Source organism: Uranotaenia lowii, chromosome 3 (genome assembly GCF_029784155.1).
Source record: "Uranotaenia lowii strain MFRU-FL chromosome 3, ASM2978415v1, whole genome shotgun sequence".
In the NCBI taxonomy this organism is placed as follows: domain Eukaryota; kingdom Metazoa; phylum Arthropoda; class Insecta; order Diptera; family Culicidae; genus Uranotaenia; species Uranotaenia lowii.
This window is the reverse complement of record NC_073693.1, coordinates 250,320,444-250,346,363: the sequence shown is the minus strand read 5'-3', so window position 1 is coordinate 250,346,363 and position 25,920 is coordinate 250,320,444. Positions and strand designations below refer to the sequence as shown.

Here is a 25,920-nt window from a genome sequence, read left to right as displayed (position 1 = left end):
CTGTTTGCTTAATAAGTCCCATTTGACAGATTTTTCACTGATTTTCCTCGCATAATGAAGATCGGGTAACGAACATTTTTATTTAATAGAAAGGATATTTCTCTTGAGATAAATCAAAACTATTGTTCTATCATTTTGGTATTCATTGTACGACAATTGATGAAATACTTACTCAATTATGTTCGGATGCTTCCTTTTCAGAACCCTCGGCAGACGATTGTTTTTCTGCCTCCGCAACTTTTGCGACGAGCTCTTTGTAGTGTTCAACGGATCCAACCTCTGCAGTTGAGGTTGGTACTGTCTCTACTACCGGTTCTGGTGTTGGTGGTTTTCTGGCCTCTTCCTCCTCTTCCTGTTTCTTTTTCTTTTTTTTCTTCAACTTGTCACGAACTTTATTGCCAAGTCTCGAAGTGGCCATAACTTTGGCAACACGGTTGCTCTCTAACCAACGTGAGTTCCAAGATTTTTCCTGATCATCTTCTGCCATTTTTTGATCAAGCAATGTTTCATCGCTGGAATCATGAATTTCGACTATATCTGAATCGTCATCATCTGGCAGCATTTGTTTTTTCACCTGATTATTCTTTTCAACATCACTCATCGAATCATCCGATTCACTTTCAACGTTGTCTTTGTCGTTTCCAGGCATTAATTCTACTGGAACAGTGTTTTCCGGCGCATTTTCAAAATTTTTCTTTTCTGCCTCGTTACAATTTGCACTAGTTTCTGGTTCAGAATCAGAAGTTTTAATTTCGTAATCTAATTCTTCTTGATCAAATTTACTTCCAATACTGTCGTCCAGTTGTTCGTGTTCACTTTGACTCTTGGAAGTGTTTATAGAATGTGTATTTGACTTTCTAAGAGATTTTTCTTCTTCTGAAATTTCTCCTTCTTCAGGTTCTTCATTTTCAACTGTGTCCTGTGGAACTGGTTTATCTGTCACTCTAGTCATTTCCTTTTCTAGTTCTTTCACATTTTCAACAAAAATAGACGGTTGTTTCTTTGATGTTTCCTCGGACTCAGATTCTGAAGAAATACATAAAGTCTCTGGACTTGGAATCAGTGGTATAACTTCAGGACTACTGTCTCTGCTTTTAGTTTCTTTTTGCTGTTCATTTGTTGATTTAGAGACCTCAGCTTGAGTCTTGGACATCTTATCTTTCGACTTGTTAGGTGAAGTGCGTTTAAAATTTTCAGACGATTTCGATGAATCTTGATCAGCTTCGGTTTCCTCCTGTTGTTCTTCATCACCAACCTGACGAATACGAAAATTTCTCTTAAGCCGAACACGTTTAGGTTGTTCCACAACTGTAGATGATGTAGACATTTTTGCTTCATTGCAACTATTCTCTTTTTTCTTACGTGATGGAGCTGCTTCGGAATTTGATTCATTACCAGCTTCTTGATCTGAATCTAGTTCTATTTTCGTTATTGGTTCCAGAGCCAGTTGCGAGCGAATTGCCCTTGCACGTGCCTGTAATTCCAACAGCTCCAAAACCGTCATCTCCTTTTCACCTGCAAAGATCAATATCTCAGTAAGCTAGAATTTTGACTTCAATATATTAAAGACTCACTTTTTTTACCACCATTTTTTGAAACTTTCTCGTTTGAAGCTGTATCTGGAAGAAAAGGTAAATTAATATCTCCAAAAAACACCATGACATACGTATCAGAAAAATCATTTATGTGGCAGAAGATAGCAGTGGAAATAGAGCTATCAGATTCCCAAGAAGAAATTATACAAAGCATCAGAAATGGGGCAAACATTTTATACATCAGATTCGGAAGGCACAATTTACAAGAAAATCTTACTTTACTACACTTGGCGAAGCAAGCTCTTTTGGAATACTCTTTTGAGATAAGTCCTTTTAAGCCGGTGATTGGCATTGCCTGTGAGTTGTCAGGAAAATGGTCAAGATTAAAATGTCACAGACACCAACGACCAATTCAGTTGCAACTCAACCAAAGGATTTTGTTAACATGTGACAAAGCGTACGAAGATAAACAAGCAGATAATGTGATGTTTGTAACTAATCTGGACCAAAGAATGAAACAATTGAAAACGGGAGATTTAATCACTATATCACAAATTACTTTGAAAATATGCAAACTAAAAGGAAAATTCATATCTTGTTTTGTGAAGCATCTTCCAGATAACGGGTAAGCATTTGTTAATAATAAGAAGTACATATTTGGAGAATACATTCGAGTTTTTATACTCATTTGTATGAGGAAAAAAAAACTCATTTGTATATAATTTTAAATGATAACTTTGTTTTCAAACACTGAATTTGAACTAATTCAGCATTTGTAGTATCGATTTCCAGGTCACAAACTACGAACGAGTTAATTTCTATGGAACCAACAGTTGCGATGTTAATGACATTGACCTGATTGAATGCAATCTTTTATTGGAAAATAACATCGAATATATTGTTGTACCGGATATCGACAATGAACAATACGTGTTATCAATAATTGAAATGATCAATGGTAGTGAACAAAGTTCGGAAATATCCCCGATAATTTTGGGATCTCTTTCTCCAGCGGCTGATGACAAAACTGTAGAAAATCTAACGGCGCTCATCAATGGCATTGTCACAGATAGGGAAAATATTGTTGATTTATACCGGAAGGCATGTAAGGTTATAATTTTCAATATAACGGATTTCGAGAAATTTGCAGAAAACATTCTACACACAGTTGATGTATATTTGACCAAGTCAAGCTTACAAAATTCTTTAAAAACCAAACTGAAAACATTTAATCAAGCTTCTATATCAACATTCAAAACTGGTAACAAGTTGAATGCAACATGTACAGCAATTAGCAAATGTATTGAATATACTAGCATTAGCATAAAGGCTAATGCAATAATTTTATACATAACTAAAAGTAATTGTGAAGCGGAATGGTTATCACGAAAACCTTTGCCATGCCCAGTTCTAATTGCAACTAGTGATAGACGTATTATTCAAACCCTTTTATTACGAAAATACTGCTTTCCTATTCATCTCCCTGGAACTATCCTGTCACACCGGATGATTATCAAATACGTTACAATTTACGGAAGAAAATTCGGATATTTGTGTCCCGGAAACATTACCATCACTGGTTTTGGAGAAAAAGATATACAAGGTGTGGAGCTACGTTACGTCCCGGATGATTTCATTACCCTTTGCCAATAAATTCAATGCCTTTGAAATACATACCAGATATTTTAAGTTTTTTTGATTTTTTGTCAACTTTCCTCACATTTTTAATGTCCACATCGGAATCCGAAGAAATTTCATCTAGAGATATGTGTTCTTGAAAATAACAAAATAACGTTTATGTATTAGTTTGGGAAACAACAAAGCACATGATCTTAAATTACCTTCAATTTTGTCTTCACCGTCATCCGACGATTCGGTATCGGTTGGACATTTAGTGCTGTTGATAATAGAAAGCAATCGTTTCGTGGAAATTCCCAACACTTCATCCAGGCACTGCTCCTGAATGAACTCGATTGATTTTCCTTGCAGAGTGTCCGGGACTAAACATTTCACCTCTTTAGGCTTCAAGCAGGAGAAGGCTTGCCGGATCAGTTCTACTCGATCGTCGATGAACGAGCTTAGCGGTTTAATGTCCAGCGGCTCGGATTTTATTTTCATCGCATTTGTTGTTGTAGCAGTTTCCGCTACTTGTTTATTATCGATTTTGCTTTTCTTGAGTTTTTTCTTTTGGGTGGGCATATTAAACCGATTAAATTTCGGTCTGTTTTACGGGTTTCAAATGCCACAAAGTTTTATTGTATTATTCACTTTTAAATTAAAATTACACGTTATTAGATGGATGTTCAATTTTGGATAAAACTTTCAGCGGAATGCAGAGATGCCAATGTGCCTGATTTTTCAGGGAATGCCTGATTTTTTGAGGCTTTGCCTGACAACCTGATAAGCCATTGAATTTCTCTGATTTTTAAAAATTTGCCTGATTTTGCCTGATTTTTGCGAATATGATGAAAAATGGGCAGTTAAGAACTGGATTAGGTACCATTGCTGAAGTTAAAAAGTGAAATGTGGCTGAATCAAAGCAATCAAAAGATTCCTTTCAGTTGATTTTTAAAAAAGGGAATTAAAGGGAATCTTTCGATCGCTTTGATTGAGTAGAATTATTCAACAATGTAGGCTCACAACACATATTAAAAAGGGAAATGTCGAGTGATGACCAAAAAAAAAAAGGTCATCACTTTGAGCGAAATTTCCGTTACTTACGTTGCCTGATTTTGCCTGATTTTTATTTCATCAGTTCCCTGATTTTTGAAAACAAATGTTGGCAACCCTGGCGGAATGAGTAGCATACACGAAAAAACATGTGCACTCATTTTCCTACATTAAAACCAATCAAAACCACTTTGATTGAGTTCGATGTGTTAAATAACACATTTTTTGAATATTTACCGTGCGAGACCCAATGGCCGCTCACTTTCAACCTCAATCAATATTTTCTTCGAAAATCATCAACAAAAATGTCTATGTTTAACATTTTCTGATACCTTAACTAAGTATTTTTCTCTTCACCATACTGGAAACTAATTTATTTAGTTTTTGAAGCTGGGGAAATAATCGCGGCGACTCAACAGTTAAAAAAAACTTTAAATAAGGGAGAAGTAAGGGATTTGCAGGGGTTATTCTTCGATATCAGTTTTCCATTAGGGTCCGGTGGTGGCCTCCTGTTGCTGCGGTTTGGTTGGAAGGCAGTTCTTTAACAAAATAAATTAGTTCTCAAATTAACTCAAATCGTTCTATTTATTCGGAAAGATCTTTATTTCAAACGAATATTTTATTTCACCACTAGTACCCGCCAATTGGGTCTTTATAGCACATGTTTACTTAGCTCTGGAGGCAATAGCTCCCAAATCGGCAATGCATCGGTTTAAGGTTTCTTTCTCCTGATCAGGAGTAATCGATTTGACCACGTTGTTTACGATCCAATCAACCATATGCTTCTGCGAGATGCGACGTTCGACGTTTTGACGCTCTACCTGGTAATCCAGACGCTTCTTGACTTCGCGATAAGCAGTCATAGCTCGATCGCGATAAGCAGCTTCCAGTTGAAGGGCTACATTTTCCTTCTTGGCTTGCATCAACAACGTTTGGCCTTCAGCACGCCACTGTTCTTTTTTTTCATCTTCGATAGCCTCATCCAGCTGCTTAATGCTATCTTCTCGGCCCTGTCTCCACTCGCCTTCGATTCTCTGAAACATGATTAACAAATTCAGTATTGGTGTATCTTGATGGATTGATTGTAACTTACGTCGATTTCCTTGTCGCAATACGCAGCAACAGCTGGCCCCAGCTTTTTAACGGCAAAAATAACCATGATTGCAAGCGACAGGCCGTTGTAGTACTCGTGCTCCATAACATAAATTTCCTTGGAGCACAGATAGGTCATCAAACCAGCGCCAAACACGTATGGTCCTGTGACACCGGTTTTGTTATAGAAGAACGTGAACCATTCTTCCGGCAGAAATCCCATCCGGACCTTTCCAGGGTTCTCAGGTCGCACTGGGCGGTTAGTATCGGTGCCACTAGCTGATCCACGAGCAAGAACCAGAGCCGTGGGTCTCTTTGCAGCTGTAAATGTAATATTTATTCGTTTAGGATCTTTTACCCTTAGGGCTATTGAAAAGTCACCTCCTTTTAAGTATCTATTTTTGAAAATAAGTCTTAGATCTCTTCATATTTTTTTTTTTTCAATTGATTCTCTCTTTGTCGCTGTTATAATAATGTTGATAATTAAATAGAATTCCTCTGGAAGAATGTTTTAAACTGGATTTACACAATTTTACAAAACAGTTGTTTTGTTTTTCAATATGTTGGTTAACCTAGGGTTTTTTCAAAGACATAGAGATTATAAAAAAGGGCATTTATATTCTGTTGAGGCTTCTAAACTATAATTATTTAACGTTTAGAATAAATAGAAGGAATGTATAAAAACTACATATGTACATATTATGCCATTTTTGTGGTTTGGTCTAAAGACACGTTCATGCATATGTATTTATATGAACGAGGATGCAGCAACATAGCCGTCTCTAAAAAATTAAGGAAAGTTTTTGTTGAAATGACACATCAAATGCGCCACAAATAAAATGGTGATTTCAATTCAACAAGCAATTTTACAAAACAAAACCTAAATTTTGAGATGCGATATTTTTTTGCGAAATTTCTGAAAAAATCGTGCGCTATTTGCATAAAAAATGATTACATAAACCAGGCGGTGCTTTCAGAGGAATGTAATATGACATTTGAAGGAATGTAATATACCAAAGAAAAATTGATTATACTCACCGGACAAAAGGGCAGCACGAGACAGCATTTTTTAGCTGGAGTAGCACTAAAATTTAATCGGAAATTAGAAAAATCTTATCTGGATTTAAACGAAATTTGCAATCCTTACCGACAAATAAAGATGGTCGTCTGGTTGGTTCGGAGATAAAAATGTCAGTTTTGACGTTTTCTCTCGCTCCGCTCTATGCTGCGAATTATGCAGGGTAGCAGGAATATCGTTTAAAAGTCATGCTGAGCTTATCGTGTGCAACACTTGCAACAAGTTGTTGGAACGGGTTGAAACAAAACAAATCCCTTCATGCCAGACAATCAAGAAAGGTTCTTCTTGCGTAGCCATACAAGTGTTTTACTATAAGTTTTCATTTTTTCAGTTGTATTTCAGCCGCAAAGGGACGCTTTTATACTTCAGATGGGTTTATGTTCATCGTGTTTCAAAGGATCTACAGAAGAATTGCTTCAACCCAACGCGGTAAGCCTTCTCTAGCATTCTGCTGAAAAGTATAGAAATCATGTTGGTTTATTTATTATGTTGCGTGATAATTAGGAAATGCGACGCCAACAACAGCTCGAGGCAGCTGAAAGACGCCGTCAACAGAATGAGACGCGTGGTATAAAAGATCCGGAAAAGGTGCGACGCATGCAGCAGAGAGCAGAGGACATGGAACGACGCGAAGAAGAGGCTGCTCGCACGGGAGGTGGTCAGCCAACTTTAAAAGTATGTTGTCAAAATTCTTGCTTAAAATGTATAAATTTTGATTTTTCTTTTCTTTTTTTTTCCAGTGGCAGCAAGATTAGATACAGTTTTTAGAACATTTTCTAAAGCCTAGTCCATACTCGGTAACTTGAACTGCGATTTCGGTTGCTGAGATTTCTTTATGTTTACATTTTGAACTAGACGAAGAGATGCATGTCTCAAGTCTCCCGACAATTATGGGAGACTTCCAGCAACCAAAATGTAAACATGAACAAGTCTCAACAACCGAAATCGCATTTCAAGTTGCCGAGTGTGGACGAGGCTTAAAGTTTGTTTTGCTGTGTATTCGTTTTCGTTGCATAGATTTATAATTATGTAAGGTACACCGGGGTAAGTGGGGACGGTTTTTCGTATAGTTCAACTTTGAAAAATCATTAAAAAATCAGCAGTGGGTCGATTTTGATATAATTACGTTCAATGTAATGCAGAACATGTTGTTCACAAATGCTGAAGAGATGAGCTTGATAGACGCAAAGCGAAAAAAGTTATCACGTAAATTTTTATGGACGGCTGGTGTCTTCACTTACCCCGCTTTATGGGGTAAGTGGGGACGGTAGATTTTCCCTTTGATTTCGCAGAAAATTTTCAACAAATTTGTGTTTTTTTGGTTGAATACGTTACTTTATTGCTCGAACCATCCGAAATTTTGAAAAAAGTTCATGGTACTATTAATAAGGCATCTTTAAATGATTATTGTGTGTAATCCGATATTATCGAAAATATATACTTATTTAAAAAAAAAAAACAAATACTTTTTCCAACTTTTCATTATTTGAATGCTAAATAAAGCTAAATTGTATTGAATGAAGGAGAGAAAATTGAAAAAATGTGTAAACATCAAGTATGTATAAGACCGTCCCCACTTACCCCAGGTAGGGTTCGGAGACACAATTTTAGATTTTTGCAAATAAACCCTTTTTTCGCAATTTTTAACCGTCGTTTCTTTTCCTAACTGGTTGTTTCGAATGTAAGGATTGTTTCAATGTAGAGTTTTTCGTCAAGAGCCAGCTAGTTTACGAGAAATTTGCGATTGAAAAAGATGCACATCAACTCCACATCGTAGTTAAAAATAGAAAATTTACAAAAAGTCACCGTAAACATCAGCAATTGTCGGAACCGTATCTCTTTTACAGTTATTGGATAGATTACACGTAAATTTAACATTCTGCATCAAAATTTTGAAAAAATAGTTCACAGTATTGTTTTAATAGCCACCGTCCCCACTTACCCCGCGTCCCCACTTACCCCGGTGTACCTTATAAACTATTCTGTTTAAGCACTGCATGCGTACTATAATAAAGCTTAGCTTAAAAACAAATGTTTGCATGATTATCGTGGACAAAGAATGGTAAATATCGAAATTCCAAAGCTAAAAATTCGCTTTATAAAAAACACAATGACTTCATTTGCTTGCTTGAAAATTATTTGAAATTCCCTACTATAACACGGTCAGTGCTATAACTGTAAGGCCGATGAAATAGCCTGTTAAAGCAATTTCACTGGTGTTGGGAAAAAGTGGTAGAAATTTGGGCAATTTTAGAGCAAGTTCACTGGTGTTGGGAAAAAGTGTTAGAAATTTTGACACTTACGGGTCGTAAGTTACGGCACATTTTGAAAATTTTGCCATGCAAAAACATTTTCAAGATCTGTGGCCTTCTAGTTTTTTTTACAACACGTGTTGTATTTTCGCATGCTGTGATGCAAAAATAGCAATATTTCTATCACATACGGCTGAAATAGAAACAGTGTTGTAAAAGAATACAACGCCCCAAGATCTTTGCATGGTAAAATTTTCAGAATGTCAAAATTTCTACCACCTTTTCCCAACACCAGTGAACTTGCTCTTAGCACATTTTAAAAATTTTGCCATGCAAGAACATTTTTAAGATCTGTGGCCTTCTAGTTTTTCAACAACACGTGTGGTAAGATAGTAACGAAATAAGATTGGAAATGTAATTGTAGTAGTTTTGCAACCGCACCTTGGTGAGGAGAATATAAATTCTTTATTTAATTACAGTAATACCTCGATATTAAGCAACTTCTTTTTAAAGCAACCTCGATATAACGTAACCCAATATAAAGCAACTTTTGCCTCTATATTACGTAACTTTTTAAAATGTTTTCAATTTGAATGAATATGTTTAATTTCAATACTTTTTTGTCATAAAAATATAATAATGTTTTTTATGGGCAATGTGGTAAATTCTCAGAGGCATAAAGAGCGAATGAGCAAGCGTTGAAAATGTAACTCCAGTACTTTCAGTAGGGGAGGAGCGGGCTATATGCGCCTATTAAACAGAATACTGATTTATTCAAATATTACATCAAATATGTGTACAAAAACTATATACACATGAGAAGACATCTGTTTTCTATACATTGGAGTAATTTTTTTGTTGAAACCTCTTTCCGTTTTTGAGAAATTGATTTTATTATACCTGTTGTCAAAATTACCGAACCTCAAACCGTGTGGGCTAAACGCGCCTATTTATGTTCTAGGTAAAATTTCTGTTTTTTTGGCAATACTTCCGTATAACTTCATTGGAAATGCTAGAAACTGATAACTTTCATACGACAAAGCTGAAGTTTTATAAAAATTTATGTCTTTTATAACTTTATGGAATAAACAAAATTTAGGATTGCCATCATATGGAGGAATTTCATTCCTAAGATAAATTTGATCAAATCTGTTTGTTTTGAGAATTTCGATTTGCTCTTAAGATATCAATTAGAGCTTAGATTTGAAGTTCTAATGATAAAAATTATATATTTATTCTATTTAACCTGTTATTTTAGGTTAGCGGCATTTTACAAACATGATGGGGGCATACAAAAACACTCTCTTATTCCACTTTCCCAGCATTATGAAATCATCATAAAAGCTTAAATTTGTTTTACTTCTAAGGTTCATTTGAATAAGAAACAAAAACCACCCAACTTTTTGTTTTGAGCTTCTCTACGTATAATTTTTAAAAGTCAAAATATTACATCAAAAGGTATCAAAACCTTGTATGAATTTTTAAATTATTTTGAGTTGGTTTATTCATGAAATTCTTTCTTGCCTTATGTTCCAAGCGTAGCACCCTCAAAATGCATTGATTAGATTTGTTTTCTTGTCAGCCATTTCGTCAAACGGCTGTAGGGTCATTTAACCCGATAGGCCCATTTAGGAAACCTTTCCCCTATTGTGATAGTCGCTTTTGTACTTTTGAAAATCCATCCTATAGAGCATGTTTCTTAATTTCAAAACTTAATGATTATATTTGCACCTACAGATAAGTTGCTTAAGCTGAAGTGAGGTTAGGGCATGTAGCCTTTTATGCAAATAAGTTTATATGATTGCTGACAGTTGATCAATGACTGTACAGACTTCTGTACCATCGCGAATGCACGGATTTTATCACTTGCTATGAAAATAACAAAGGAACATTTCTGATGTTTCCGAGCCGTTTTGAAAATACACCATCTTTGAGAATTTTGTTTGGTTTCAATCGCCTATCATATCAGAATGTCATTATCTGGTGACATTTATCACAATTATATAACGTTAAGGAATGCATTTAATTAACAGCTAAAAAAAAACAAAACTGTCTGCAGATGGCGCTTTTGGGCAAACAGAATTTAGAATCAACTTTTTCACATTTACGATCACTATCGATGCTCCAAAGGGCCATTTTAAGTAGTGTTTCGATATAACGTAACTTCGATGTAAAGCAACGAAAAAAAAAATTTCGTTGCTTTATATCGAGGTATTACTGTAGTTGTAAATTCATAAAAAGTTAAGACATGAAGGTATGTTGATGATTTAAGAAGTTTTTAGAAGAAAGCGTTGAACAGTGTTTATCATCAAAGATCGAAATGGCGACCAGTTAGTGTTTAAATTTTTCAAAACAAAAACAAAAAGGTACCGTACCACAATCTGTCCCAGGAAATACTCTGTATATTTGTATAAACTTTTCCATCAAATGTGGTTTACGGCGAATTAATAATCAGTGGTTTGCATCGCATCGCGTGCACTATGTCATCGGCCTATATAAACCTCTTATAAACTGGAAAAATTATTTTAAATGACGCGAATGAATTCTTCAGATGAACACTTACTTCAATAAAAGTTTGTTGCTTTTCATAAGAGGGTTGGAAACAGAAAATGTCATTTTTGATGAGAGTAATTCAAGATTATTGATGTTAAAAACATTTATTTTCTGGTCCGGAACAAACATCGGCCGACGCACCCTACGCGACCCGACAGAGTATGGTGAAAAGTAGGGTACATTTCCTATAGGGTTAAGGCGATGAAAATTATCGTTTCTGCTCGGTTGACGTGCGGCATTTTTATGTTTCCTCGCACTTTTTGTTGCTCTCAATACAGCGATAATTTGGCATGAAATTGTGCATCCCTATATATTATCTTACTTCGGCGCCGCTCTGCTCGTTTGTTAATAAATATCAAACAATAAGATCAGCCATATAAATTTTTATCAAATTAAAGTTTATCACACATTATTTGTTTTTAAGTTTGTTCATTTGTTAGTTCTTTAAAGGAGCTTTTTTGGCGGATGTTAAAGTCTGCCATATTTTCCGCCAGTAATCAAATTCAATACATTCGAGTACAGATTGTTTTGTATCGGTGGTGTGGATGCACATTGTAGGACCAACATCGTCAAATTTGGCACAATCAAAACAGTCTGAAGTGAGCATCGCACACGTCAGGAAGTTATCCAAGCCCCCATAGGGTTAGTGATCGGAAGGAAAAAAAATGTTGGACGTCCCAAACGAAAAGAAGGTTAGTTACTCAGATGATTGGTGATAAGTGTAATGTTAGGTGTTTATATTTGTGTTAATAGAAACGCAACTGATAAGAGTAGACTGCTCAGTCTGGAAAAACAGATGTTCTTTAGTTTGCTGCCACCGTATTACACAGCGTAAATAGAAAGCTTTAGCAAGGTCCCATCTTATAGGACATGACCTTCATTACCCTTGAAGCACAAGTACACGGCCAGCTTCCATATACAGTGGCCGGCAAATCAATTGCGACAGGGTTTGGTTCGTATTATAAAAGCCGGTGCAGTTAAAGTATTGAACTGATGGACGCTGTATAATTTCAACATTCATGAGGATTGTCTCGGTCCAATAACAATCAGCTTGCAAGTTATATAATCTTGATATTTTAATTTGCTTTTATTCTCAACGAAAAACCTTTCCAATTTTTGTCGAAAAATTTATAATATGTTTTTCATAGTAAAACAGAATAAGCTTGTGTCACGTTATTTTAAATGATTGAATGAACTTATTCAAATGAATCAATTCGAACCTAGTAAAGCTTAGATGTTTAATTATAGACGTGATAGTAAATGTTTAGGATTCGACTTTCATCATTTGAATCTATTCCTGTGACGTTTTTCAATTTGCGGTGTTGATGATAATTTAATGATGATTCGACAGCAGAACGCCACCCTTATTATAGATGTACAAACCCCGTTCGTTTTTGGCAACATGCTCGTACACGTGTTGCCAAAATCTAACAGTTTTTTTTACACATTTTTATAAGTATTTCAAACTACTTATAATTATATAGTAAACATTATATTAACTTTAAATTTATTAAATTTGCCCAATTTTAAACAGAAAAAAGGTTATTCGTTTTTTTACTGCTTAATACTAAAAAATGGAGCCAATCTAATAAATTTAATATTAATATAATGTTTTAAATGAATTTTGATAAAAAAGTGACACAAACCGTTGTTTCGTATGTTTCCATAAAACGAACGGTTTAGCACGGGTCTGTACTAAAAACGCTATCCCTTCATTTCATGATTTTTTACTTTCCCTTAAAAATCATTTTAAAAAGTTTTAAATTATGTGTACATCAAGAAAAAAACAATACGATCACTTTTTTCACACTTATTGTTGAAAATTTGTTACTTTATGAAACGAAAGGGTTAACTCAATATAAATGCTTTTTCCCGTTATCCGGAGTCAAATAGATAAAATATCGGAAAACATGCCTCATGAAGAACAGATGTACTTAATACAATTACCGTGACCGGCCTTAATTCTACGCAGTCCCAAACTCTGCGCATTTTCATGTTCAATCAGAAATATTTTAAGAATTGAAAAATTGAATACTTATCCATAAAATAAACAGAATCTCTTCAGTTAAGCTACATCGGGGCATATGCAATAGAGTGCAGTGTGGGAGGAACACAAAAATCCAGTTTTTCATGAAATCGACTGAAGGGGATAAAATTATTCATGAAAAACTGGATTCTCATGTTCCTCCCGAACAAAATGTCTCAAAATCCCATACAAACTTTAGGCTCGTTGAGCGACCCCTTCCCGTGATCCGATCTGGCCCAAATTTGATATGCGACATTGTGCTAGGGCTAGGATCAATTTAAGCCTGCAGCGTATATCATTTCACAAGCTTAAAATTTCTCATACAAATTTTGGGCAGTTTAAAGTGCAACTAAATTTTCTCTGATGTTACAAAATAATTCTTTTCGAAATTGTTAGTTTAGGCCCAAACAAACAATACATAAAATAACAATAAACATAGATAATCTAAATTGTCTTAAAATTATTCACTAAAAACACTGCACTGTTTGATTACACATGAATTCAAGTACATACTAGACATGAAAAGTGTGTTCTTCTGAATCAAAGCAATAGAATGATTCCCTTTAGTCGAAGGCATCACGATCTGCGTCTGAAAGTAACATGTAGCAAGTGTAGGTATAAAAAGATTTCAGAAAAGATTCAAAGGTCCATGGCATGAATTGATCTCTATTCATAGTTTGCAATACTTTGCTTGGTGTAAAACATGGTTTTTTTTAACACTTTTTGATTACTTTAATTAAATATTTGTCTTACCAGTACGAAATGGTATAAGGTACACCGGGGCAAGTGCAAACTCGGGGCAAGTGCAAACGATCAACTTTTCTATGTTACAAAAAAAAGTAAAAAATATTTCTTCTTCTAGAAATTGTTGTTTAGACCCAAACGAACAATCTGACATAGATAAACTAAACTTTCTTTAAATTTTTCACTTAAAACACGGCACTGTTTGATCACACAAAAATTTAAGTACGTACTAGACATGAACAGTGTGTTTTTGTTTTGCATATTTTGGCTACAAAAAAGGGCATTCAAATCCGAATTTTCGTTAAAAGGTGAGTGTTTGGGACCGATATTCAAGTGAAAGCAGAAAATTTATGATAAATTTTCAGTACACCCCGAAAGTTGTGGAAATAATATTCGCTCTTGTTAACCCACACTGCGGGGCAAGTGCAAACGACACTACCGGGGTAAGTGCAAACGCACCTTTAAGCCATGTAACATCAGCCATTTCAGAAAATTTATCACCAAAATGGTTCAGCATTATATTAAAATGGTCAGAAGGGGTACCAAAGAGTTTTATCTAAAGCGGATGTTCAAAGTTCCGTAATAACTTAGTAAATAAAGGTCTTTTGCTTAAAACAACAGTCACCAAAAATGGAGTTCCAAAAAGTTATCAATATTGCAAAAAAAACAGCAAATATATGAATAAAAGTTGATAAAACGTACCGGAACATGTATTCAATTCATTTTAGGACCGATACACTGACTCATCTGTGAATTAGTTAGGAAAAAGTATGGCGTTTGCACTTGCCCCCATAAACGGGGCAAGTGCAAATTTTGAAATTTTTTCACAAAAGCACCGTTACTTTTTACCAACATTTTTTTATTTTTCACTTTCAATGGGAATTTGTTTAGAACTATTTTAGTGATGCAACGAACGATAATTGATAATTTTTGAACATAAACATATTTTTCTAGGACATGTGAAAGTTGAACTATGGTGAAAACCGTTTGCACTTGCCCCGGTGTACCTTATTGGTTTTATTTACGTGCGCCAAATATGGGACATATGCGCAAAATTAGGAACAAAAAACATTGTGTGCAGAATAAGGGCCACTTGATTTCTTTTTTTCAAATGTTGCAATCAATTCACATATTTGCTCCAAAATAGAGATCTCATTTTTTTTTGCCTTTAAGTTTGGTAGTTGGCCCAACTGTACACTTTATTTTGAGGCAATTAAAATTTTTATAAGTTAAAACATTTCAAAAATCCTTAAATGCGCAAAATTAGGACCGTTTACGGTACGAGGCAATCACAAAACTTGCATTTAACGGATGAAACTATAGAATTGACAAATGTAGTGTCTGGGTATTTTAGGTGCTCCCGTAAACAAGTATTGATGCAACATAACAGGATCTCTGAATCCATAGGAGTATTAGTAGAAAACAAAAATCCTTCTTAGATAATCATCTAGAAGCTCGAAATGAAAAAAATCACTTTGAACTTAGAGTGCCACAAATGACACGACTTTTGAAAAAGTTATGCGCTGCCGACCAAAATTGATCCTAGGCTTAGTACAAGATCTCATGCTAAATTTGGGCCAGATCGGATCACGGGAAGGGGTCACTCAACGAGCCTGAAGTTTGTAGAGAATTTGACATTTTGTTCGGGAGAAACATGAAAAAACCAGGTTCTCATCTATAACTTTGATTCTCTTCGACCGATTTCTTTTGAACACGGTTTTTCTCAAAGCCCAAATTATGACAAGTATTAGAAGTTATTTGGCTTCAAAAATGAGCTAACTTTATTAAGGGTGGTATTCATCTCTGTTAATAAGGCGTTGATGTGTTCGACCGCCCTGACTCATTACCAGTAATTAATACCACCCTTAAAAGAGTTAGCCCGTTTTTTAAGCCTAATAACTTCTTTATTTAAACTCTAATAGAAATGCAGTCTTGGGATGAAATATTTGTCATAATTTAGGCCTCAAGAAAAACCGTATTCCAAAGAAATCGGCCGAAGGGAATCAAAGTTATTGAGCTTGAGCTTGAGCTTAGATAAACCGTACATTTCAGTAGTTGCTACTCCGTGATTGACAAGAACCATCAAAATTGCACGTAGATCCAAATAAACGGGGCTTGGGATTAGCTTACCATTTTCTGTGTGCACGTTTCGAATGTTCCTTATCTTATATGGTCAATAACGGCGCCGGCCACGTCCTTACGGTTCATCGGGGAAAGGGAAGGATTGTTAGTTCGACTTCCGTTGCTACTAGAGACCGAATACACCTCTAAATCTCCACGGTCGTCACAGGAAGGGTGGTTTGTTAGTGGGGAAGGTAAATAAGATCTGGATTCCCTTTGGGAAGGGATGTGATCAAAGCAAAGTTAAAAATCGTCGCGGCGCACGAGTACATCGCGTTTTTTAGAGCAAATACGTCCTAACGTGGCAATGTCATACCCGTACAATGTACTTAGCACCGGTGCAACTCACCGAATTTTACCGCGCGCTTATAACGAGAAGAGCAAAACATCCTAACGTGGCATTGGCATACACATTTAGCACCGGTGCAATTCACCGAATTTTATCACGAGTAAAAACTTTCTAACGCATTATGCAAACGGAGAGAAGAAGAACGGAATTCAACCGCATTGGAAATTTTTTATATTGAAATCATCATACACGTACAACGGCCGAAGGGAATCAAAGTTATTGATGAAAAACTGTTTTTTCATGTTTGTCCCAAACAAAATCCCATACAAACTTCAGGCTCGTTGAGCGACCCCTTTCCGTGATCCCATCTGGCCTAAATTTGGGATGAGATCTTGTACTACACTGTAAATTTTTGCCTCGATTTCCAGCAAAAAAATTTGCTGGAAACGTTCAGCAATCCAAATTTTTGCTGGAAACCAGCAATCGGTTTTCGATTTGCTGGATTTTTCAGCATTCAGTTGTGTTCTTGTCATTTTTGCTGAAAAATCAGCAATCGGTTTTCGAATTGCTGGACTTTCCAGCAATTGATCTAGTTTGCTGGAAAATCAGCAATCGAGTTGTCAATTTGGAGTTTGTTTTTGTTTCGTACGCTGGAGCAAGGTGAGATTCTATTTTACGAATTTTGGTTAAATTAATATAATTATTTTAATTTCCTCTATATTCTAGCAACCAGATAATAAGTTAAGGGTGAGTTTTTCTTGGACAGATAGATAATCTCTAAAATATTCTTATCAAAACTATTTTTACAGGTGGCGGATGATCAACACTTTGGTACAAAGCTGCCAGCCCAGCCGGTGTTATAGAATATTTTTAAAAAAATATCGTGTTTCTGGAAATAAACATACACTGTAAATTTTTGCCTCGATTTCCAGCAAAAAAAATTGCTGGAAACGTTCAGCAATCCAAATTTTTGCTGGAAACCAGCAATCGGTTTTCGAATTGCTGGATTTTTCAGCATTCGGTTATGTGCTTGTCATTTTTGCTGAAAAATCAGCAATCGGTTTTCAAATTGCTGGACTTTCCAGCAATTGATCTAGTTTGCTGGAAAATCAGCAATCGAGTTTGTTTTTGTTTCGTACGCTGAAGTAAGGTGAGATTCTATTTTACGAATTTAGGTTAAATTAATATAATTATTTTATTTTCCTCTATATTCTAGCAACCAGGCATCAAGTCAAGGGTAAGTTTTCATTGTACAGGTAGATATTCCATAGAAGATACTAATCAAAACTATTTTTACAGGTGGCGGATGATCAACATTTTGGCACAAAGCGGCCACCCCGGAGCCGGTGTTAGAAAGTTGTGAAAAAAAAGAAGTTTTTTTTGGAAAATAAATTAATCCCTTATTGAAAATAGGAGAAAATAATTGTTTTTATTGCTTATTTTATGCACAGCCAATATTAAACTTTAATTTTGAATTGAAATATAAATTTCATACTAAATACTGCCGGTTGTGTTGAAAGAAATAGCTGGTTTCCAGCACTCTGGATTGCTGATTTTCCAGCAATTTGAATTGCTGGAAACCAGCATTAACGTTTGCTGTTTTTTCCAGCAATTGAAATTGCTGGAAATTTTGCTGGAAAGTCAGCGGGACAAAAACCAGCAAAATTTTGCTGGTTTCCAGCAAAAAAAAAATTGCTGTGTACACACTAAAACTGCAATTATTCCGCTCGGGATTATGGTTTAACGAATCACAGGGAAATTGCTCACGAAAGACATCACGAAACTCGAATTGAAATCCATTCGAATCTCGTGACACTTCATTACTTCTGAAATATGAGACGAAATTCCTACGAGTGCACAGGAACTCGAAGGAATCTCCTGAAAAACAGACAATGTGCTCCTGTAGCACGTTAGATACATTTGTTTTCCTTTTCTCTGTCGCTGTCAAACATTCTTTCTTTTTCCGTTCAAATCGCGACAATTAAACGCTAAGTCCGTTGTGAATTTTTGTCTATCCCGGGCTTTTCAGGTTGCTGCGCGAAATTTTGTTCGAAAAGTTTTACATTTGAAAAGTGTAAAAAGAACAAGTGGAAACGCACATCGTAGCTTGTACAACATCACCTCACTATCGAAACCGACCGACATTGCTGATTCCAGAGAAGCTGAAGATGGCTGCCAGCAAGTCAAGAAATCCGGCTCCCTCATCAATTATCAACACCAACCAACAGCCGCTCCTCAGAAGTTTTTTCATCCAACAAGGGTCTCAAGCGCGACAGCGAAAGTCGTCTACTGGTAGTTCCGGAATACCAGCCAAATGCTTCGCCCACCAAAGTTTCGTGTAAGTGGTTTCAATTTATTCATTTTTTTTATCAAACGGCTGACATTCCGGCCGCGGGGGCAGTAGCGTCTCAGTAATTTTAATGTGAAAAATAAAATATTAATAAATTGGTTTATAAAATGAAAAACATGTCTTTATTTTAATTGAAAAACATTACAAGTTTCCGATAAGCAAGGGTAAGAGGGGTAAAAATTTCAAAATTCCATAACATCTTGGAATATAGAACCCGCCACCTGCTCACAGGAGCAATTCAAAATTCCCTGCAAATTACAGGAGAACACCGTTTCGTACCTACAGGTGCATTTGACAGTTGTTTTCCTGTAGTGATTTTCTGTCCTGAAATCGTCCTGTAATTTCAGCTGTTGAAAATACAGGACGAAATCCTCCCGACAACAGGAGAAAAGATTAAGTGTGTATACCTTTATTGAAAAACGGGAGGAAATAATTGTTTTTATTGCTTATTATATGCATAGCCAGTAATCAAAATTTAATTTTGAATTAAAATATAAATTTGATACTAAATGCAGCCGGTTGTGTTGAAAGAAATAGCTGGTTTCCAGCAATCTGGATTGCTGATTTTTCAGCAATTTGAATTGCTGGAAACCAGCATTAATGTTTGCTGTTTTTTCCAGCAATTTAAATTGCTGGAAATTTTGCTGGAAAGTCAGCGGGACAAAAACCAGCAAAATTTTGCTGGTTTCCAGCAAAAAAAAATTTGCTGTGTAGGCCTAGGATCAATTTTATGCTGCAGCAAATAACATTCCACAGGTTTTGAATTTCTCATAAAAATTTGGAGCCGTCTTTGAACACTAATAATTCGAAAATTCAAGTGAAAAATTCTGTTTAGGAAAAGATGAAAGAAACAAACATACAAAACCGCCGATATAAGTATATCTTCGAAAACACAAAACAGAAAATAGGAAACAGAAAATAAAAAAAATGAAAATAGAAATCAGAAACAAGAACCATAGATCAGACTAAGATATCAGAATTTAAATTAGAAACACAGGGGAAGTAATTAGAAATGAGATAGGTATCGGAAATTAAAATCAAACTGTTAATGTGAGATATTGAACTTCGATATTAGTTCGAAATTGATTAAAAAAAACTGACACCACTAGTCAGAAATCAAAAACAGAATTACAGAATCCAAAAACCAGAAAAAGAAATCATAAAATAAAACAAATGAAGAGATTAATCACCGTAATTTTTATGTTTCTTACCTAATTTATCGGCTTTATCGGTAAAAAGTGATGTCCTTTTTAGTAAGAACATCTTTAAATTATGAAGTTTTATTGATAAATTGATAAATTAGAAGCATTATCATCACATACCAAATTTTTGTTCGGCCTAATTTTGCCATCGGGAAAAATTCGATACTTAAATATGCTATCATTTTGGCATTGATAGCTGATTTTGGTTACTGTTTGCTATCGATTTAGGCATCAAAGTCTGCTCGGGCCGACATCAACGTTAGACATCGGATATCGGAACCTGACAACCAGCCATCTGAAGCGAAATCGTGTAATATAATTTAGGCTAGAAATCTGAAAAGTTTTAAAATTGACAACTTACAATGTTGGGCAAATTTAATTTTAGGTACCTATTTAAAATATCGAAAAACCTACTTTAGGAGTGAATTCTGTATTCTGTTAATGTTAAACAACCGTATCTTATAAGCACGAAATCATCGTGACGTATATCTTATGAACTTATCGCCAACAATGATTGTAATCTACATTCTTCGAAACTGTTTCAACAGAGTGACGCTTCGAACATGTTGTACTGCAATAATGAGGCTGTACAATATACCAAAGCGAGCGTTATTCTTAATTTAAGTTCGCCCAGAATCACATGCCGTACGTGATCAGTACACAATCATCTTATTTTGATCATGGTTTTTCTATTCGCCATTACGAAACTCTATATGTGTGGACATTCAAATGTGTTTTCATCGTACTAAGTAGATTTTTGTTTGTCGTATCATCGGTTCTACGATGGTATTATCAATAAAGACCACTCCAGCAGTGCTTACGCTCTATCGTGCACTAGCTGGAAGTCTCATTTGAATCCCGCCGTCGGACGGAAGAACCGGAGATTCACGGTCAAACTGTTAGTTTTGAAGCGCTTTTTGTCTAATGAAATAGTTTTATTTCAAATTTTGCCGTTTTAAATCGTTGTGTTTTCGCGCCAAGAATCGCCGAACTACATTTGTATCTTACATCAACCGTTCGATAAGTGCGTTGGGTGGGTGATTCATAGTTTGCTATAGATTTATTCGCGACATCATGACGGGAGTTATGGATATGTTGTTAAAAGTAAGTAATACTATAATTATTCATTTTCATTTATAAAACAATGAAATTCAATTTGGATAGATGAAAAGTGAGTCGGCGGTTTTTGACGGTCGCCTTGTCAATGTTCAGTTTTCATGATTAACCGCTCAATAACATATTGGCGGAATTTATCAAGATTTTAGAATGATAGGGATACGGATAGGGAGCGGAAAAAGGTCGATATGAATGAAGACTTTTCAAGGGTCATATTTTGATTATTTTCCTCTGATACCATATAGCTTTAAAATTTTGATTTTTAATATAATTTTGAGAAGTATCATGGATTTAACTTACCTAATTGATTTTTCTAAGGTAACATTTTAATGTAATAATTTGTATGTAATGATTTTAATGTAATATTGATTTACACTCAAACAAAGTTAATCAGGGTTTGTAATACTTAAGCTGCACTACTTTTAGTTAATCGAATTTTGAACTTCTTATGGATTTCACGGAATATGATATAAATATCATAATGAGTGTATTCGAAAAAATGCAACACTTTGTTTTATGAATAACTTTTAAATGCATGAATGTAAATTGATGGAATTTTCACCGAAGCTACTTGGTAAGGTAATGTTCACATGTGCAAGTTTTTGTGAGGTTCTATCAATTTGTTTTTGAGATAGCGTCCAATGAAGAAATTTTTCGTCTTCAATTTTTGGGCAACACTACAATGCATACAATGAACCACCCTTTCTCCAAATCAAGGCTACTTTTGATTACGTTTTAATTTTTCTAAAGCTGGACCTTCAAAATAACTCAAAATTTTGAATTTGATCGAAGTTATAACAAATTTAGCCGATTGTCTAACTTGATCTAACTTAAACTTTTGTGGGACCTATTGAAGTTCTTTGCAGGTGAAACGGTCGCATTTGGAAGCAGTAATTTTTGTATTTCTATAGTCATTCGCCTCGCCAATCGTTATGAAAGCACACAGCAATTTTTTTTGCTGGAAACCAGGCAGGGCTGGTAGCGAGTCACTTTTTAGTGACTTGGTCACTTTTTTGGGTCAGTCACTAAAAAGTCACTTTTTTCATCATTTGGTCACTACAGTCACTATTTTCCGAAAAATGGTCACACGCAGAAAAATAGAAATTAGTTTCAAAGGAAAGTGCCGCAAAAACAAAGGATTTTTTCCTTTGATTTTGGGACACATAAAAATTCCTTTGATTCAAATGCATTTTCTTTTGTTTCGAAGAAATGCTTTCCTTTGAATCAAAACTTTTTCTTTGGTTCAAAAAACAAAATGCTTTCGATTCAAAAGCCTTTTCGTTTAATTTTATGAACTTTTCGTTTATTCCAACGGTATTTGGGTTTCAATTTAAAAGCATTTGTTCTTCAATCCTACTTTTTGTTTCTAAAAATTCTAGTACTACATATTAATTTTCTTCCTATTGGAAATAAAAAGAAATCAATTATGGTTTAAAACATTTTATTTATTCAGTTTATATTATCACATTCACATTATCGATTTTTCTCATAATTAGAGTGTTGAACCGGTACATCTGTAAATAAAGAGGAGAACAAAATGTACACATGAAATTTTTACATAGCGCACATAATACAGAGTTATGACAAAAACGCTCCTCTTGTTATGAAGCTCACAAAAAACGATATTAAGCTAAATAATGCTTACAATAAAAATTTAAATTGCATGGAAAGTACTTACTGAACGCTGTTTGTTGGCGACAGCTCCTTTCGAACAACTCATGAAGGGTTTCGGCGCCAGATGTCTCCTTGAACCGGATCGGAAGGGATTAGTTGGATCTGGGGGAGGAAGACTGAATAAAAAAAGAAAAAAAAATTTCAAACGTCAAATTTCTCTCATCAATCTACCGACCAGTGCGAAGGTTCAAAATTTTACTTTCTTATTTAGTAATTTTTAATAAAACTTTTTTCATGCTGAAAAGCACTTGTTTTGCATAAAACAATGATTTAATTAGGTTTTGTTTTGCTCTGGCAAATTCCTGCATGATCAGGCGTATTATGTCGCTCAAATTTCGTCAAAGTTTTGAAGCTGATAAATAAAAATGGCTTGATTAATAGTTGTGCTAAAAATATAGCTAAATCTAAATTTAGCACCTAAACAACTGAGTTACATGACTCACTACACGAAACTGATCATCTAAAGTTAAAATTTGAACGATTTTAAATCTTTTCAACAATTGCAGGCGTTTTGCCGAACAGTAAAAAAACGATGCAGAAAACGATGCAGCAAATTTCAGTCTTCCTCCCCCAGAGTTGGATGAATGGTTGCCCTGAAAAAGTTTGTTAGGTTTGTTTATTTGAAATTAAATTGATTTTGAAAGACCTACCTAAGAGTCCACTACCGTCTGCCCTCTTAAAGACTTTCCTACGCCGGATCTTGTGATGTCTGGCTGTTGCGCGGCAAAGCTTCTTGTCGTCCCGTTCACCAAACAGAAGCTAATGAAGATGTGTCGACTATTTGACGAAAAAATACTTTGATTCAAAAAAAAATTCATCTAAATCAATGAATTTTCACATTGATTCTGAGTCAAAAAAAAAATCTTTGAATTCAAATTAAATACTTTGATTAAAAAATTTGGAATATTGGTTTAACGGAAAAAAAATTCGGTTCAATATGAAATTTACTTGAATCAAGGAAAATAGATTTTGTTTCAATGTACACGAGGTTTTTGAATCAAAGATGTATTTTTTTTAACTCAATGGTATTACTTTTCGCTGCGTGCACTTTCATCACCAAAAGTCACTTTTTTCACCGAAAATAAACCAATGAAAGAGTAATTTAAATTGTGCGTGTTAATATTGACAGTAGTAACGGTAAATTACTTGATCAGTCAGTCAGAAATTTTTTTCGACCCCGGCGGAATTTTGGCGTGCATCACCCTTGGCTTGAGACATTTCGATCTACGACATTATTTGACGTTCATGAATTGAAACTAACTTTGATTGTAGATTTTAATTTTTAGTTCAATCAACCTTTTGTATTGGAACTCAAAACTTGGTATACAAAAACCCTATCTCATCTTTAGAATGGGTTTTTATTAAGAAGTGTAACTAAGATTGAGATTGAAACGAACCATTTTTTTATTAAAAAAATCTGTTATGTCATAACAAATGTTATGTTGATATGAAATATTCTTTAAAAAAACAATTTCATACTCAATTTTATTTCGTGTTTTTTGTTCTTCTAAATACTTAAAAAATGGTTTTAAAAATTTACACAAGGCCACAAAATTTACATTTTTTTTAGGTGCAATGAATTTAAACGGTTATTTCAACTAATTTGGGTTCCCCGAATCTAAATATTTATGCAATATTTCTATCAGCTTTTGTTATTGAAATGACTTTTGAAAATAATTAAAAAATTTTAGAGAAGTTTCTGCACTTTTTTTTTACAAAAACTCGAATCAAAAATATATTATTTAAAAATAAAAGTTTTATATGAAGAGCTTTAAATAGAATCAAGTTTTTTTACACTTTCTGCTGTGATGTCAAAAATACTTGTAATGACATTTTTCCATAACCAGTTATCTATCAATGTTTTTAAAAACTAATCTTTTTTATTTCCATATTGTTTTTTCAATTTTCAAATAAATTTACCGAATTTTATTGTACATTTTTTTTTTAATTTTCTAATCAACTTGCCGGATTTTTTTTAATCAAACTGTTATCATTTTTAAGACATTTTTAACAATTGTTTCCTTGTTTTTAAATTCTGAATTTTCGTGTTCTTCAACCATAAGCCTTTAACTCCAAATTTTTAATAATAAAACATAATTTCAACCTTCTGTTCTTCCAGGACCCAATATTTTAATCAAAAGAGACAATATACTCAGAGCTTGTAATTCAAAGCTTAAAAACCTGCGATTTAAAATTTAAAAACTTTTTATAAATATTTTTTTATGAAATCATGTTTTTTGGATCGATCATGATATTTAAATTAATCTAAAAAGTTTAAAAAATTGTTCTTAGTAGCAACTTTAAAAATAAATTTTAATACGCATTGTTAACTAACTTTTTTATTTGATTTGTGCTTTCAATATTAATAACAAAAGTTTTGAACTCATTATTTTTAATTTTTCATCAGTTTTTATCATTCACGTAATTACTCATTTTCTAGCATTTCTTTGTCAGTGTAGTTGATCATGAAGTTATTATTTAAGCTTCAAAACTGAAATTTTGACAACTAGAGGATTTTACTTTTTTAAAGGTTTTATGTCTGGCTTATATAACTGGCACTTTTAAAATAATTATAAATATATTCTTCTTTCTATCAAATTAAATTAAACCATCGAACATTGAATAAATTCTGTTCAAAATTCATTTCTTATTCAGTAATCGGTAATTCAAATTTTAAATCGTGATTAAATATTTTTTGTTCAAATTAAAAAATTACAGCGGAATTTCTCACTAAACTTCCAGTTGAAAATGAGGAAAAGAATTTCAAATTTAGATGAATAAAAATTAACAATTATTATCATTTTCCTAACATCTATTTATGGTAAGTTTTGTACAAGATTGGACATTTATTTTAGAATTCAGATTTTTTTAATTTTAAATTTGTTCAGAAATTCTTTTGAAACTAATTTATTTCTTACTTTCTTGATTTATCGAAAATTTGAAACATTCATTGTAATATGTTTCCAAAATTTTGTTTATCAGTTATTTTTTTTTATTTTGTGTGTTGAACATGAGTGACAAACGGTGTAAGAAAACCTTTTCCTTTTCAATTTTTCATTTTTGGTATTGTTATAATTTTTATCTAAATTTGAAATTCGAAACCCCCCCCTCTCCCCCCCCCCCCCATGGACGGGTCCTTCGCACGGGTCTGATTTGGTCACATTTTTTGTACTTCAAAGTGTTACTATTTTCGTTCTACATAGTCACAATTTGGTCAC

The 25,920-nt window shown here is 34.2% G+C and overlaps 5 protein-coding genes and 1 long non-coding RNA gene across 7 annotated transcripts in view; 4 read left to right on the top strand and 2 right to left on the bottom strand.

The window, feature by feature from the left end:
- Positions 1-61: 61 nt before the first annotated feature.
- On the top strand, positions 62-3,218 carry LOC129750735 (uncharacterized). The gene is made up of 2 exons (XM_055745751.1): positions 62-2,160; positions 2,315-3,218. Exons 1-2 carry the CDS (start codon positions 1,658-1,660, stop codon positions 3,186-3,188), a joined length of 1,377 nt encoding a protein of 458 aa, XP_055601726.1. The 5' UTR covers positions 62-1,657; the 3' UTR covers positions 3,189-3,218.
- Positions 96-3,824, bottom strand: LOC129750734 (glutamic acid-rich protein). Its single transcript, XM_055745750.1, has 4 exons — positions 3,377-3,824; positions 3,213-3,308; positions 1,575-1,619; positions 96-1,515 (listed from the first exon to the last, which is right to left on the bottom strand). Exons 1-4 carry the CDS (start codon positions 3,732-3,734, stop codon positions 173-175), a joined length of 1,842 nt encoding a protein of 613 aa, XP_055601725.1. The 5' UTR covers positions 3,735-3,824; the 3' UTR covers positions 96-172.
- Positions 3,825-4,771: 947 nt separating this feature from the next.
- LOC129753053 (ATP synthase subunit b, mitochondrial) lies at positions 4,772-6,537 on the bottom strand. Its single transcript, XM_055748848.1, has 4 exons — positions 6,445-6,537; positions 6,336-6,381; positions 5,299-5,618; positions 4,772-5,239 (listed from the first exon to the last, which is right to left on the bottom strand). The coding sequence occupies exons 2-4, from the start codon at positions 6,361-6,363 to the stop codon at positions 4,871-4,873; spliced, it is 717 nt and encodes a 238-aa protein (XP_055604823.1). The 5' UTR covers positions 6,364-6,381; positions 6,445-6,537; the 3' UTR covers positions 4,772-4,870.
- Positions 6,538-6,630: 93 nt separating this feature from the next.
- Positions 6,631-7,965, top strand: LOC129753054 (small VCP/p97-interacting protein). Its single transcript, XM_055748849.1, has 3 exons — positions 6,631-6,804; positions 6,880-7,050; positions 7,116-7,965. Exons 1-3 carry the CDS (start codon positions 6,745-6,747, stop codon positions 7,128-7,130), a joined length of 246 nt encoding a protein of 81 aa, XP_055604824.1. The 5' UTR covers positions 6,631-6,744; the 3' UTR covers positions 7,131-7,965.
- Positions 7,966-11,545: 3,580 nt separating this feature from the next.
- Positions 11,546-25,920, top strand: part of LOC129755268 (UTP--glucose-1-phosphate uridylyltransferase) — a 34,001-nt gene continuing 19,626 nt past the window's right edge. The window contains exon 1 of one of the 2 annotated variants that reach the window (XM_055751672.1): positions 11,546-11,872. In XM_055751672.1, coding sequence (XP_055607647.1) covers positions 11,846-11,872 — 27 coding nt within the window. In that variant the 5' untranslated portion in view covers positions 11,546-11,845. Of the gene's footprint in view, positions 11,873-20,745; positions 21,017-25,920 lie in introns of those variants that run through there. The other variant, XM_055751671.1, reaches the window with a different exon arrangement.
- Positions 16,797-17,222, top strand: LOC129755270 (uncharacterized). The gene is made up of 3 exons (XR_008739223.1): positions 16,797-17,020; positions 17,087-17,107; positions 17,170-17,222. It is a non-coding gene; the product is annotated as an uncharacterized LOC129755270 (long non-coding RNA).

What these genes read in the sequence shown, in the direction of transcription:
- LOC129750735 (XM_055745751.1), top strand. Translation starts at nt 1,658, where the DNA reads ATGACATACGTATCAGAAAAATCATTTATGTGGCAGAAGATAGCAGTG. An exon ending in AAGCATCTTCCAGATAACGG is followed by an intron (nt 2,161 to 2,314) that starts GTAAGCATTTGT and finishes CAGCATTTGTAG; the next exon opens with TATCGATTTCCAGGTCACAA.
- LOC129750734 (XM_055745750.1), bottom strand. Translation starts at nt 3,734, where the DNA reads ATGCCCACCCAAAAGAAAAAACTCAAGAAAAGCAAAATCGATAATAAA. An exon ending in AAAAAAACTTAAAATATCTG is followed by an intron (nt 1,620 to 3,212) that starts GTATGTATTTCA and finishes CTTTTCTTCCAG; the next exon opens with ATACAGCTTCAAACGAGAAA. An exon ending in AAAAAATGGTGGTAAAAAAA is followed by an intron (nt 1,516 to 1,574) that starts GTGAGTCTTTAA and finishes TGATCTTTGCAG; the next exon opens with GTGAAAAGGAGATGACGGTT.
- LOC129753053 (XM_055748848.1), bottom strand. Translation starts at nt 6,363, where the DNA reads ATGCTGTCTCGTGCTGCCCTTTTGTCCG. An exon ending in TCGTGCTGCCCTTTTGTCCG is followed by an intron (nt 5,619 to 6,335) that starts GTGAGTATAATC and finishes TTACATTTACAG; the next exon opens with CTGCAAAGAGACCCACGGCT. An exon ending in ATTGCGACAAGGAAATCGAC is followed by an intron (nt 5,240 to 5,298) that starts GTAAGTTACAAT and finishes ATCATGTTTCAG; the next exon opens with AGAATCGAAGGCGAGTGGAG.
- LOC129753054 (XM_055748849.1), top strand. Translation starts at nt 6,745, where the DNA reads ATGGGTTTATGTTCATCGTGTTTCAAAGGATCTACAGAAGAATTGCTT. An exon ending in AATTGCTTCAACCCAACGCG is followed by an intron (nt 6,805 to 6,879) that starts GTAAGCCTTCTC and finishes CGTGATAATTAG; the next exon opens with GAAATGCGACGCCAACAACA.